Raw genomic sequence first — 16,653 nt, 5'->3', positions numbered from 1 at the left:
GCCTTTGTTTATCAAAAACTAATATTATCAGTAATAAAAATTAATAATAAACAAATGCCTACACATTTTCATCAAAAATCAGTTGATGACAAAATACATCTGATGTTTGGTTATGTTGAAAGTAACTGTTCAGTCACTGCAACATTTAATACAACATATACTTTTTGTTTGTAATAAAAAGGATGTTAATGAACTATATAACAAATAGCAATTTAAAATAAAACAAAATAAACAAACTTATTACATTAAGCTACAAAAAAATTTTATATCCCTTTAAATGAAATTACTAACATCTATAATTTTTTTTAAACTACAAATGATAAAGTTGCCTTTAAAATTAACAATAAAAAATTAGATAAAATTAACTAATAAAAAAATTTTTAATTAAATATAAATTTATGAAACATCTACTTATAAACTAGAATGTGAAGAGTAAAAAACATTTTACATGAGAATGACAAGTAGAAATCTAGTTACACTAGGATAATAATTGGGGATAAGAAAAAAGACATTTTCAATATAGAAAATATATTAATATTAAAAATAAATAACAACAAATTTAAATCACTTATACAACCTAATTTAAAATAAATTATGGTAACAAGAACATTTGTTCTATCTGCCATTAATTCCAGTTGCCTAATATTTAGTTTTATACCAGTGATGGAGATGTCAGGAAATCCTTTCTACTTTAAAATATTTTAATTATGTTTTTTTTAATTTAATTTCCACAAAACATTCTGAAATTTCTGAAAAAGTACTAAATATGGAAGGATGAAATACATCAGTAAGTGGAAACAATTTTTTTTATGAATAAAAAAATTAAATTTTGATATAAATTAAAAAAGTAATTATTTTTATTAATTTTTTGTAAATTTGTACTAATTATACAAGTAGATTGTTTTATATTTAAAATTTGGTAAAAGAAAAAACAGTTGAGCTTATTCATTAATAGCAATTATTGATGTTTTTTTTTTTTTTTTGTTATTAAATACTTCATATGTGTCATATAATTTAACAATTTGATAATAAACAAAAGTAATCTGAAAAGTAATTATATAAAGACATTTACAATAAACAAAACATATGTAGTTATGAGTCATTGAGTTAGAAATCTTAATAATTAAACAAGATGAAGAAAAATATTAATTAATGGTAAAAAAAAAATATTATTTACATATAGAAAGAACAAATTTTGAAAACATTAAAATTAGGCTTATCAGTATTATTATTTTTAACTAACATGCTTTTTTTTAATTATAACATTTTTTATAATTTTCTAAATAATAAATTTTAAACCAATTAGACAATGGATAATGTGAATTAAAGATAAATTAAATAAACTAAAATTTGAGTGGTAACTATCTTACATGAGTTAAAATGATCCTGCACTGTCAAGAAATATTAAGTTCACCTAACTTCTGAAGAATTTATTAGGGATTTAGAACTTTAACTGTCAAAAATGCCTATTAGGGCTAATGAAATTTCAGATTTAAATTTAACCACTTACGCTTACACTTTCTTGAAGTTAGGAAAAACTTAGTTACCATAGAATAGTGTTATGATGGTGTGACAGACGGTATGAAATCTCTTTCACAATGTAAGTTAACTTCAAACTATATAAAAAAAGTTTTTAATCTCTAACACTGTCTAACTCACTGACCAGCTAGTACCTCATTCTTGTGCTTCTGGATATCATCCATCCAGGTAGAAGCATACAAAACAATTGATGTCTCTTATTTTTCAATATTGAGTCTAAAATGAATAAATTATTATAAAACTCCTTTTAACAGAATTTCTCACCTGATAAGTAGCATAATTCTGAAGTAGATATCTTCAATTTCCAATATTAAAAGGAACATTTCCAGTATGATATAAATATAGTTTATACACAGCTTTCAAAATCTACCTTTTATTTAATTTTTATGTTGAAATTGAGAAAATCTATGAGTTTTTCTCGCATGCAACATATAATAAATTATAATGAATAAATGATAGCTCAGTGTAAGAAAAAACTGATACTCATGAGCATTAGAAAGCATTTATGATTATTAAGATATTCTATAATCTGGACCTTTTAAATGTCAAGATTAGACTAAATTTACAAGGGATTTACTTTTCTACTGTGCTGGAGTAGCAACTCTATAAATTATTTAACAATAATTTATATATTATGTATATAAACACACACACACATACACGAGATGTGTTCAAAAAGTAACGAGATTTTTGAAATTTCACGGTTTGTATTAGTCCATTTCTTGAGATTTTTTTGTTGTTATATTGGTAAACATGTCTGAAAAGTATCTACACATTTTTAGTCATACTGGATGTTTAGCCTGTTGTCAGCTGTCAAAAGGATAACGCATGTTTTGGTATGATCGGCGATTTTTTATTTGTATAAATAATGGATCAGAGAATTTATATTAAATTTTGCTATAAGAATGGAATAAAGTGTAGCAATGTTTTAAAAATATTAAATATTGCTTTTGGTAAATCTGCTTTGAGTAAAGCAAGAGCTTATGAGTGGTATAAGCGTTTCCAAGAAGGTTGTGAAGACATTGAAGATGATGAGCGCCCTGGACGCCCCAGCACATCAACAATTGAAGAAAACGTGGAAAAAGTGAAAGAAATGTAATGAAACATGGGTTTACGGATATGATGTCGAAACCAAGGCTCAATCGTCCCAGTATAGACATTCTGGCTCACCAAGACCGAAAAAAGCTCGATAAGTACAGTAGAATGTGAAGGTTATGCTCACCGTGTTCTCAGATTTTAACGGCACAGTGAATCATGAGTTCTTGCCACAAGGCCAAACGATCAATAAGGAGTATTGCCTACAAGTTCAACGCCGTTTGTGTGAAGCAATACAAAAAAAACGCCCAGATTTGTGGCGAAACAATTCATGGCTTTTTCACCACGATAATGCACCTGCTGACCATTGCTTGTTAGTCAATTTTTACCAAAAACAACATTGTAATGATATCCCAGCTGCTATATTCGCCAGACATGGCCTGTGTGACATTTTTCTATTTCAAAAAATAAAGAGAACCTTAAAGGGCCATCATTTTACAAGCATAGATGAGATTAAAAGTGAATAGCTGAAAGAGCTAAACACTATTCCAAAGATTGAGTTCCAGAAGTGTTTTGGGGATTGGAAAAAGCACTGGCATAAGTGTATAATATTTAACGGTCTAATGGGAACTATTTTGAAGAGGATAAGAGATAAAATTCTTCCCAAAAAACAAAAATTTTTCTTGTTACTTTTTGAACATACCTTGTATATACACATACATACATACATACATACATACAAACATACATCAACAGTTTCTTATCAACAAAGAGGACAGTAAGTTTCAACTAGAAATTTTCTTCAAATCTAAATGTGTAAATACCACATTTAAATATTTTTATACAATTCTATAAGCTTTTAACTCCAAATGTTTATGAAATTAACAAATCAAAGCAAAAATAATTAAGCAAAATTAAGTTCAGAGAAAAAAAGTCTTGAATAAAAACATATGATGTAGTTTCATAAAAAAGATTTAAAAAAATGGTAATTAACAAACAAAATCAAGAGAAAGCAAGGTTGAATTAAACTAATAAATGGTTTTCCCATAATAATAAAGAAAGGGAACTAGAAATGATAAATGAAAGTCATAAAACAATATTTCTAAGCCTGATTATAAATGTTATTATGTTACAATCATGAATAATAATTAGAAATCTTAGTGATAATAAAAGCTGGAAATTATATTTTAGGTTATTTATTTAAAATAAAAATAAAACATAAAATAAAATATTTAATCAAATATTTCTATGAAATTTAGTCATCATAAAGATTTAAATGTAGTCACTAATAAAAACTGTCTCAACAATTACCTGTTACTAATAATTTCAGTAACCAGAAATGATAATTGTGCAATTATTATCATAATCAAAGAACAGGCTAATTTAAAACTATTTAAGTATTATTGAAATTTTAACTAAATGATAGCAATAATTTCCCCTTAATTAAGTTTTCTGTATAAAATACTTAAAAATGAAACCATTCCCTCTAACATTTATTTCTTGAGTGATTTGTGTATGGTATATTATATTAATTTTTGTTTCCATCTTAATGATTCTTGTTCCCTTTCATTAGAAAGGTTTACTAATTCATGTGTTTTTGAATAAAATGATCAATTTAGAAACTAATTAATGCATGTTGTTAAAATGAGTAAAACTTACTAAATTAAAGAGAATGAACATGAACTAGATTTTTTTTCAATAAAAAAATATATATGTAGGATTGATCAAGTCACAATCTCCAAGAATCTCAGTACTCACCCTAAAAGCATCTAATAAAATATATACCATAATAAATGCTCAAGCCCCCACTAATAATAAAAAACAAATCTCCAAAAGACCATAAAGAAACAGAAAAGGTTTAGGATCCACTCCAGCAAACCATAAATAACATTTACAAAAATCACATTAACAACTAATTGAAGACTTCAATGCTGAACTAGGCAGAGAAAGGAAATACCACGACATCATTGGAAAATGGTCCGCCCAAAAGAGAACAATAAAAATGAACAGAGACTCATCGATCTCTGCAGAAACCACAACTGAATCTTGAAATCCACATATTTCAATAGGAAACCTCAAAAACTCAAAACCTGGAAACACTCTGACTACATTAAAGAGAATGGCAACTAAATCATATCTTCTTGGACAAACACTTCCACAAAGAGATCTAAAACATAAAAGTCCTACAAGGAGTAGACATAGGGTTAGATCGCTATGTAGTCAAAATTAAGATTAAATTCACTCTCTAAAGGAATCAATAAAACCAAACCCTAAAACTAAAACAAAAGTAGAATACCTTACCCATCTAATCAAGAATAAAAATTATCAAAAAGCTACTGAAAAAATAACAATCACGAATAAAGTCGAAGACCTTGTCAACAACCTTAAACAAATCGCAGAATTGGCCCCAACAAAATCCCATAAAAACCATCAATGTTGGAATAACAAATGCAATGAAACAGTGAAGAAGAGACATGAAACATGACTGTTCCACCAATCGCAAAAGTCAGAGATATCCTTCCAAAATCTAGTGAAACAAGAAAGAAACTACCTGAACCCTAAGGAAAATAAGACACCATAAAAACACACTGAAATCAGAAGAAGAAGAGTTCAACAAAATGCAGTCAAGAGTCTACCACAAAACCTTCAAAAAACAACTCCAAAAATATTAACCCCTAACCATATTAATGTGGAAGAAAACCATAATCTGGTCCATAATAATAAAGACAACACGCAAATCCTAGCTAAATCTTAACAACTTCTAAATTTCGAAGAACCAACAGAACTCGTAAACTTCACTATCATCGCAATAATAACACCACTGGAAAACATCAACCCTCTCATAATAAAAAAAGAAGTCTACCACGTACTGGGTGAGATGAAGAATTATAAAGTGGTAGGAGAAAATCAGACCTTTGTAGAGATCTGAAAAACATACAGGAAGACCAGCAAAAATCATCCTTCATCAACAACTTGTTAACATTTGGATCAAAAAAGAACTATTAGAACAATGGATGACAGTCCTCACCCACCTGCTATACAAAAAAGAGGAAAACACAGGCCCTAACAACTACAGGGGAATCTCACTCCTAGACACAACATACAAACTTTTTTCAAGAATCATCCTCAACAGGATCGGTTTATAACTCAAGAAAGAACTAAGAGATTACCAGGAAGGTTTCAGGCCCTGGAAGAGCTGTTCAGACCAGATCATGAGTCTCTAACTAATAATGGATTACAACAGAAAAAGAAGCAGAGACATGATGATAACGTTTGTAAACTTCAAGAAAGCATATGAATGCAACCACAGAAAATCTGTACTAAAAATTCTAAAGCACCTCGAATTAAATCCCAAATTAATAACATGATAAACAAATTAATAAACAAAAGTTTAGTAACAAATTAATAAAACTAATCCTCACAAACACTAAGTCAAAAGTGAAACACAGAAGCTAATTCTCGGAACCATTTGAGATCAAAACAGGACTGCTCAACAGACTCTCACTGCTACTATTCAACTGCAATCTGGAAATCATAATGAGGGAATGACTCAAAAAATGCACCCAACTAAAAATGCACAAACTACCTTGGTTTCTTGGGAAACTTGGCACTGTTAGCAAACAATTTTGATGAAGTTAAAACACAGCTATCAGAACTTCAAAACATTGCAGATAAAATTGGCTTCAAAATATCATTTGAAAAGACAGAAATTATGCCTCAAAAACCAACACAATTAAAAGGAGTAAACATAAACAATAATAAATTCAAAATAGTAACCCAATCTAGATTCATCAGAGAAATAATGACAGACAACCTAAAGGAAAAAACCTCAATCCAAACAAGAACAAACTAGCTAAAGCACAAATATTAACCTGGTACACAGATAGTAAAAAAATGTCTATTCATAAACGCAAAAATAAGACCTTACAACACAGTTATAAAACCAGAAGCCACATATGCAGCAGAAACACTCTTCCACCTGAATGAACAATCGACAGATTCCAGAAAATTAAAAGAAAAATTTGCAGAACCTGCATCAACAAAAAGTACCAGAAAGACAAGCAGTGGTGGATTGTGCCCAACAAAGTCATGTACAAATAGTTAGAACCCATCACTGATCATAAGAGGAGACTAGGATTCTTTGGACGTATCATGAGGATGCATGATTCAAGAATTCTGAAACAGCTGGTACAGTACAATCTCAACTATAAAAACACCAAGACAGGATGCAGATGGATCAGAGAAATAAGAGAGGATCTGAAGGAAACTGGCCTACATCAGAAAAAACCACAGACCAATTAAAATTAAATGAAAAATCAAGGACAAAAACACTTGCTTCACAATCACAAGAAAGAAACTCATAACTCAAAATTTTCAACACCAGAAAGGCCATGAAAATCAGAACATATGAAAAAGTACTGGGAAGACCATAAGGCCCAAACAGTCCCTTCAAAGAGATTTGGATAATGGACTGATTAAAGTGATCCTATGTGATCATCAAAGATGAAAAAGATTGTATATAGGGGTGAGCAAAAAGGTTTCTACCTATTTCAATGCAAACATGGTTGGATAAAGCAAGTTTTTTTTATATTTCAAAAGAAGTTTATTAAACCAAATGTGTTGCTTTGACTGATCACCTTTTGCCATTTTTGAAGTAAAGTCTTTTCCCCATCATTGTAGAACTTGTATGTTTTCTGTTTAATTTCATCATCATTCATCTTATAATTTAGTAGAATCTTGGAAAATGAGGAGTAAGATGGTAAACCATATATTAAACGATAGAGGATTTCTGAATCAGTCTTTAGCAAAAAAAGGAAAGGCTAAAAATAATTTAACAATGACAAAAGCTAAAATGCAAGAAAAAGTTATTAATTGAGGATGCAGGAGTATGTTTGAGGTATGTTGAGGCCAAAAGATTGGCACAGAATAGAGATGTACATCAAACTAGTCAATCATATAATATTTTTGTGATTTTTCTTTGCACAAACAAAAAAAACATTATTGTAAATACAGTTCAGTCTTAACTTTCACGTAATATTCAAGAAAAAACATTAGAGTAAACTCTGATAATGGAGAAATCGTAGAAATTTTCTACTATTATATCCAAAAATTGTAATTAGCAACTATATGTAAATGCTACCTTGAGCAAACAATTTGTACACTTATGTCCCAGCTAATTTTTTATTTTAGAACATTTCATTAAGTATTTCAAACATCTAGCTGAAAATAAGGAAAGGCTAACAAAAGTATGTATGACTGAATAATTTAGTTAAAGTATGAGTAAATTTGTTATAATTAATTGTACCCTACATGTTAAAGATTTGCCCTGTATAAGTAAACAGTTTATGAAAAAGACCCACAGTTGTAGAAAACAGTGTGAGTGATAAGTCTATATAATTTGTTTAAATCCTGACAGGAATTTCAAGATCATCCTAAAGACTGTAAATCACTCAATTTCTTAATTGTATTTTAATGTGGAAGGATGTAATGAGGATTTCTCAAAAAAAACTTTAACTGATTGACAAAATATTCCTTTCAGGTACGAAACATTACTTCAAGGAAGAAAAATTATTACAGTCTATTTGAAACATTATATTTCAAAGAAAAGTCTAGTTACAAAATTATAAGTAAAAATGTAAGTAGGCTACAAAAATTAACCTTCATGCTGGAATGATAATAGATTCATTAGAAAGATATATAACTAAATTTACTGCATCCAATACATTACAGACTACAAGTTTCACAAATATTTACTTAAGTTCATCACCTTTATATCTTAGTGTACATAAACGTAATAAATAATAATCCTGTGTAACATAGAAATAATTTATAATACTTACAGCATTAATTTTTTCCGTACAATAAATCCAGAATACACAAAGGCAGCAATTACTGTTAATGAAATAATGAATATTGTGACACCACTTCTAGTAAATTTAAAAGACAAATCATCTTTTTTAATGTCTTTAGTTGTAGTTGATGCAAATTTTTCTGATGACTTTACATTAATATAATTGTCATTACTATTCTGTAATTTTGCTTTTCCTTTTTCATTTGATGCTAAATATGATCCACTTGTATTAAATCCAGAAAGAGTTTCTGCACCTGGATCACGGGGAATTTCTTTTGTGGTATTTTCTTTGCCCACATCTTTACTTTGTGTAGAATTAGATAAATCTGCCTTAAATTTTATTTTATCAGCTTCACCAAGATCTTCATATTCTCCATTATAATGTTTTCCACTATTCATATCATCAGACTCACTGGCAAAATTTTTTGTTTTTAGCTTTTCTTTTTGTGGTAGATAATTTTTTGTAGATAATTCTTTTGTTTTATTCACAACTGATAATTCAGAAGTAGATGTTTTATTTAGTGTAGATACAATTCTTAATAATGGAGATTTCTCAGTATTAAGAACATCTACTGATGTAGTAGGTGCAATATCTTCATGAATTAGTTCAGGTAGAGATTGTGCCAGTTTTGTTGGAAAATATTTAGCAGGAATTTTTGGATTATTACCATTATCAGTTACTTCATCAGTGTTATTGTTTCCTTTTCCGGTATTATTAACAATTAAAGTCTTTTTCCCAGTTTCTTTTTTTCCATCATTTTTTTTTATGCTGTCTTCTTTAACTTTATGCTTTTCTTTTAACTCTTGATCTTCTTTCTGAGAATTTGGAATTGCATAACTATTATTCTTCCTAATAGGAAATACTAATGAAGGTTTATGGGCAAGTACCTCAAACGAAGCTGTATCATTACTGTTTTGAGACTGAACAGGTCCTTCTATACTTAACGGAATTGTACTTTCATTTATAAGACGAATTTCTGGTTCAATTACTGCAAAAATAAATAAATATATATTAATTTCAATTTCATTAAAAAAACCAGTTGTCATTTAAAATTAAAAGCAAATAGGTTCAAAAATCCAAAAACGCGTAATCATAAACTCTCTAATCTTATTACAACAAAGATCAGTTAGTAACAAGGCCAAAGTTCAGATGATACCAATTTGGGTTCTACATGTCAGAAAAGTTATGATTTTTAATTTCATTATTGCATAAATCCTTCAAGGCATTTTTATTTTGCATGGATAAAACGACCTTTATCACTTTGTTTTCTCTGTTATCACATATTTTTTTAATTGAGTATACGTAAAAATTAATTCTCTTTAAAGAGAATGGTTGAAGTTAAAGATTTTTCTTTTCTTTTTTTTTTGCTTTTTCATAAGCTAGTTTATCGACACAAAAGCTGTAATCAGCATAATCAAAAGTAGGTTAGTCTTCTCAATTAAACAAGTTTAATTAACAGACTAAATAATTTTCATTATTTACATACAATAGTTTTTTAATTGCTTTTATTTGAGTTTATTTTTAGTTATTAGGAGTGACAACTTAAACAAACAAGTTATAATTTCAGATCACTATTTTAAAATACTCTAATGATAACAGGCATTCTTTAAGATACTACTGTAGCCAATACAAACTGTTTTGATCTGGTATAAAAATGATGAAACACACTTTGAAATAGATTCACTATAAAATGAAAATGGTGTACACATAGTAAAAGCTGATCCTTCAAATAATGAGATCAAGTATTTGATTGCCTTATCTATCATCTGTTGTGAAGTTTCAAATTTGGACATATTCCACACTCTCCGTACTCATCAGATTTGGCACTCTGTGATTTTCACCTCCCCACAATCAAAGAGGGATACTGAAATAATTAAAAATGTCAGAATACAATTAAAGAAGATACCTTATTTTTTATTAGCAAAATCCTAAATAATATGAGCAATTTCTCTTTAAGGACTAGATGCTTCATTTATGGGCAGCTAGCTGTTCATCCAGATTATTCTTACCAACTCAAGTAGGTGTTTAAAAATAACTATTAAGTAATATATGTTCATTTATTTAGCATATGGCACCAAAACACAACACCAATTACAGTCAAAATTACAAACAAACTAATATATGCTACTAATTCTGGAGTCGCCATCAGGAAATCTTTAGGATTCCCTTCATATGCTGTCCTAGGGCAAACTTCTGTGATGTGCCTAACAGTTTGATTTTCACCACACTCACAAAGGGGCGTCGGTGTTTTACCTCATTTATACAGGAAATAGGTGCATCTATCATGCTGAGTTCGTATTCTGTTTAGCGTTGACCATGTCTTATATGGCAAGTCAAAACCCAACAGCCTTTGAGTAATATCTGGGATTTGGTTATTCTGCTTTGTGGTCCATTCTTGTGGCCAGGCGTGAGTTAGGTTAAATCCGTCCTCTATGGCAGCAATTGCTGTTTTGATAGGTGGCTTTCTAGATTGAAGGTGACCACAATTGGCATCCTCAATGTCCTCATGTATTGGTGGTTTTGATTGTCCATATTCTTCTTGTATTCTCTTACAAGAGCGTTCATTCGACACAGGTTTGGGGGTGATATCTGGTTCAATACCGGGAGCCATTCCACAGAAGCAGACCTGATAACCCCGGCAATCATTCTCATAGCGTTATTGAGTTGAGCATCAATTCTATGAACATAAGGGCTGTTAAGCCACACTGGCATACAATATTCAGCAGCCAAGAAGACCAGGTTCAGAGCCAATGTGTGGAAAGTGGAAGCCAATGCTCCCCACGTTGTTCCACAGAGCTTATGTATAATGCTGTTTCTCACTTTCAATTACCCTACAGTTTTCATTAGGTGCTCCTTAAATGAAAGCGCTCTATCAAGTGTCACGCCTAGGTATTTCGGTGTCTTCTTGTGAAACAGCCATGAATCCTTGAATTGAATTTTAAGCTCCCTATTAGCAAACTTGTTACTCAGATGGAAGCATGACACCTCTGTTTTACTAGCATTTGGTTGGAGGCACCATCTCTGGAAGTACCTTTCCAGTTTCTCTAGGTCCGCCATCAGGACCTCCTCTGACTCTTCAAATGATGTACATTTTATTGTTAGCACCCAGTCATCGGCGTAGCCATGCTTTTTAGGTCTTGTCTCTGGCATGTCCGCAACATAGAGGCTGAAAAGGAGAGGCGCAAGTAAGTACCGACCCTTGTGACAGGCCGTTCTTGAGTTTCCTCAGTGAGCTTATATTGATAAATTCCCATGATAACTTGGAACATTCTGTCGTTTAACATGTTATCAAGGAGGCGAGCTGTTAGTTTGCATAGGATTACATGGAGGACCTTACAAATCATGCCTTCTCTCCAGACAGCGTTGTAAGCAGTCGATAAATCAACAAATGCAGCAGAGGTTTTAAGATTTCTTTGGAACCCCACTTCAATGTACATTGTGAGAGAACTTGGTCGGTGCAACTTCGTATTGGTCTAAAGCCTCCTTGTTCAATTGGCAGAACATCATATATCCTGTGACAGATTCTGTTGTAGATAAGCCTTTCTAGTAATTTATATGTCACTGATAGCAATGCTATAGGCCTGTACTCTTAGGTAAGTTTGCTGGTTTCCCTGGTTTTAAAATAGCTACTACCTTCGATCGCTTGAACTCCCTAGGCACGTTACCGGTCTGCATTATGTCAGTGAAGAATTTGGCCAGCCAAAGTTTTGCGTACTTTCCGCAGTTTAATAAAAATTCCCGATTGATACCATCGAACCCTGGTGCTTTCCCTGGAGCAACATCTTTGAACGCCAACTCAATCTCTTCAAGTGTAAAAGGGTGAGCGTACTCAGTCTCTCCTGCCTTCCTCCTCAAGTTTCTTAGTTCGCGTTTTATCTCAATTGTGTGCGCCCTGTCTCTTGGTGCTCTGGATGTTGCCACTGTGTGGGATGTTACGGTGTTTGGGGAGACACTTGCTTTTGGTCTCTGAATAGGAGATCCACTTCCTAATTTTCTTAGCAGAGTCCATGCATGACGACTCGAGTTCTGAAAGTTCAGGCTTCCACCGTTTCTGACCACTTCTGTTGTCTTGCAGCATCGAGGCTATGGAGAAACTCGTCTGCCACCTCTTGATCGTCCGTCTCGAAGAAGCTTCAGTAGAGAACTTCGCTATTTTGGGACCACCTGGGATATATTCTCTGCGAAACCCTCTAAGGATACACTTCTTAGCGGTACTTGTTACTGCTCCAATAAATCTGCTATAGTTTTTGCTGATTGGTGGTATTCAGCCTAGGCATTTATCCAGATCCCTAGAAAATGTTTCCCAATTAGCCTTTTTGAAGTTCCATCTAGGGCGGGGTACAGAGGTCACGAGAGAAATTCGGCTACCCGCCTCTATAATAACTGGACGGTGCTGGCTGTGGGGAAAGTCGCAGAGAACTTTTCGGGTGACTAGCAGCGGCCGACTTTTGCTGTCAGTTGAGGTGAAACAAAGGTCTGGGTTACACTCCCGCCTCCAAGCCGCTGATTTATATGTAAATCGGTCTTTAGCATTAAAGACAAGACTAAGATTCTCATCCTCAGTCCATCTCACCAGAGCCTCACAATCCTTATATTTCCATTAAGGATTGTTTGCATCACAATCCTTATATTTCCATTGCTCATGGTGGCTATTAAAATCACCCAAGTTGACCGCAGGATGAGGTCGTATTTGGATTACTGACGTTGGCCATGATACAGCTGGCGGTTTATAGATATTGGACACTGTTATACTTCCGATTTAAACTACAACATTATGAATTTCATTGTCCGTGGAGGTAAAGATGAGAGTGGTGTTTTCTACATCGTGCCTAACGTTAAGTAGCGACGCCGTACGCATCATGGTATGTGGCACCAAGTAATTCATATCCAGGTATTTTGCCTCTTTTCTGCAAAATGTTAGCTTCTTTTCTCAGCGTTACAATGTATTTCCTGGATTGCAACCAGATCAATAGTGTCGTTCTTCAGTAGTTTCGATAAATACTGGCTCTTAGAATAAGTTATGCTTTCCATATTTATGTGGCAAATTTGGACCGAAAGTGCAAGGTTTCTTGTTGGCAAGTCCTGAAAAGAACTGTTGTTTATATCTAACATGGCCTGCAGTTCGTAACACTGTAGTCTGCGTGGTCAGGAGAACCTATCTTCTTGGTTTGTCAAGATATATGTTTAATTTTATCATTATTATCTAATCACACCATCACAGAGTGAACACATGAAAAATACACACCAATTTACTCAGCAATATAGGAAATACAGGAATACACTAATTAAATTTAAAAAACTGCATAAAATAGTGCACTGAGTATAATGGAGAACAATTACTCATAAATATTAAAATATACAATTATACCATATATCAGAATCTGACCTTTACTTGTACCTCATCAAAACTGTTCTTGCATATAATTTTATAAATAGCAAATTTCTCACTAAGCATATAAAGGCCACAAATTCAACACACTTAAATATGAAACTTAAAAACACAACAAATTTGACAAAAATAGTTTATCAAATGAACAAAGAGAAGAGATCAAAAATACATTACTTTACCATCTAGTAAAAGGATTTCCTAATCATTTACTGCATTATAAGAAAAACATCAATTCCACCTTGCAACAATATTAAGATAGGAACTGGATAATAAATTTTGCAAATATTAGAAGATTATATGATTTTAATATTAAACAAATAAGTGAAATTATTCTTTCTAAAATATAATAATAACATTGGGCTATTTAAAAAAATCAAAAACGATTTTCAGGTTACAAAAACATTCAGTAATATCTTTGAACCCAGTAAATATGAAGTGTGTATAATGATGATGTTGAGTAAATTAGAAATTCCATATATTTATATCAAATATCTTTAAAAAAAAAAATAAAAATAGTTTTTCCTGCAGAAATAACAATCCAGATCTTTCAAATCCGCGACTGGTAGAGTCTCGGCCTTTCGCCCGGAGGTACTGGGTTCAAATCCCGGTCAGGCATGGCATTTTTCACACACGCTACAAAACATTCAACTCATCCTCTGCAAAATTAATTACTTGACTGCGGACCCGGAGATAAAAAAAAAATCTTTCAAATCAAATGAGAGAACTCTATTGATACATATTGTATCAATTGGCCCAGAAGGAAAGGATTTATACGTAATATATATGCTTAGTTAAATGTTGCATACTTCTTTAACACGTATTAAATACATAAAAATTTGTCGATTAATGCTTTCAAAATTATAATCTTACTTTATAATTTCATTTATGAATTACCTTCACTTATTTTTTCACACAATTATTAATTTTACAGAAAACACCTTTTCTGATTTATTTATAATTTCAAATTTTATGATGCTATTTTGATTTTGTTACCCCATGATTTTTTTTTCTTTCACCTCTGGGACCCCTTTCAGGTATTTCTTCAGAGAATGAGATGAATAACAAGTTTTGTAGTGTATGAAAAATGCTATGCCTAACCGGGATTCGAACCCGAGACCTCCGGATGAAAGGTTGAGATGCTACCGCTCGCGCCATAGAGGCCGGCGCCCATGATTTTATTGACCCAGGCAAATGCCACAGTACTTCGCTTTTGTTAACCAGAGAAATTATCATCTGAATAAGTATTTAGGTCAGGTTTTTTTTATTTATTTAATTATAATTTTAAAAAAAATCTTCTGGAAGAAAACAAATAGTTTGTTTTATTTATTTTTATAGAAAATAACTGTATCAGAGCTAAATATGGCTTATTATGTATATAGAAATTTTAAAACAAAAATACAAGCATTCATCAAAAGTAGCCTTTCTCACAAAAGGAGAAAGATTATAAAGTAATTAAAAAGCTGATTGTGATTGCATAAAATAATTTAAGGAAAAACTTTTGAAATATTGCATATATTAGGGATTTTTTATGTTTAAAAAAGTTTAGTAAAATGAATACTATGGGAAAAAGATGAAAAAAAAGAATCTTTAGGAATTCTTTCAAATAATGTTTTTGAATTATTAAATACTCTATTAGCTTGAACTTTTATGTAGATATATTTTTGATGACACTCTCAGCAACAACAGTTAAAAATGCGGTAAAATATTAAAACTGTCGGAACAAAAAATTCAACATCAGCTGTAGGCTACAGCCGATCACTCTATTTGCAAATTCTCGAAAAAGTGGTACTTTTAAAAGACTTGAGATTTTTTTTAATAAAGATTTAAGTTTATAGTTTATAAATGGCGCAAATAAAATCCCTACTGTTAACTAAATAGATTAAATAATGGTAAACACCCGTATTCCTAAAAAAAAGAAAAAAAGAATAAAAATTAAAACAAAAAAAAATTCGATTAAATTCCAATTTATTTTAATATTAAGTATTACCCACAAAATTCAGGTCAAGAATGGAACATTATTTAAAACCGTAATACTGTACACAGAAGAGAAAGTGTTGCGTAATTTGAAGCAATCCTGCTGCCAACATAGAATGTGAATGAAACTATAAATATTGTATATAAAAATTAGAAAGTAATAATAATAGTTAACGATAGTTTTATAATTAACTGTACAGTATAAAAAATGTATTAATAATAAAGTAATTACAATTTTAACCCATAATTAAAGGTTTTATTTATGTACGCAAATAGATAAATCTATTTTTAGGTAAGTTTGGACAGCAGATGCAGAAGGGGGTAGAAGTGTCGTGCGCCGCTTGTAGAAGACTACACACACCGACATTGTTATTGTTTTATAATATAACAATATATTTTCTACGTTACCGTTTTAAGCTAAAATTTATTTGAAGAAAATCGAGAATTACTTATAAAAAACAATTTTTGTCGTTTTTCCAGAAGTGATATTTCTATAATCTCAGTTACAGATAATATAAAAATATATTTTTAAAGTATATTTAAGAATGACCGAAGTATTAGTTATTTAAATTATAGTATATAAACTAGTCCGGTCGACAGACCCAGATCATCACTTCAAATTGCTCTGATCGTACCTGCTGGGGAGATAATTCATCGCGCGAATCGCACGAGAATTATCGTGCGACTTCCACGCGACCAATAACCGCCAGAGTCCCCCAGTGGGCCTTGCTCTTACATCTTCCGTATACGCCAAATAAAAACGATATGCCGTGCTGGGAAGAAGTTAACACGGCCCTCTATGCTGACGATACGGCATTTTATTACCAATCCCCGAAAGTGGAATATGCGGTAGCGAGACTCCAA

The 16,653-nt window shown here is 31.5% G+C and overlaps 1 protein-coding gene across 2 annotated transcripts in view; it reads right to left on the bottom strand.

Moving 5' to 3' along the window:
• The window catches only part of LOC142321873 (uncharacterized), a 220,921-nt gene that overhangs the window by 171,960 nt on the left and 32,308 nt on the right, over positions 1-16,653 (bottom strand). The window contains exon 2 of one of the 2 annotated variants that reach the window (XM_075360342.1): positions 8,415-9,414. The exons of the other annotated variant lie outside the window; for it this stretch is intronic. Coding sequence (XP_075216457.1) covers positions 8,415-9,414 — 1,000 coding nt within the window. The remainder of the gene's footprint in view (positions 1-8,414; positions 9,415-16,653) is intronic. 2 annotated transcript variants of the gene reach the window in all.

Source organism: Lycorma delicatula, chromosome 3, assembly GCF_047948215.1.
Source record: "Lycorma delicatula isolate Av1 chromosome 3, ASM4794821v1, whole genome shotgun sequence".
Taxonomy (NCBI): Eukaryota; Metazoa; Arthropoda; class Insecta; order Hemiptera; family Fulgoridae; genus Lycorma; species Lycorma delicatula.
This window is presented reverse-complemented; position numbering and strand designations above follow the sequence as displayed.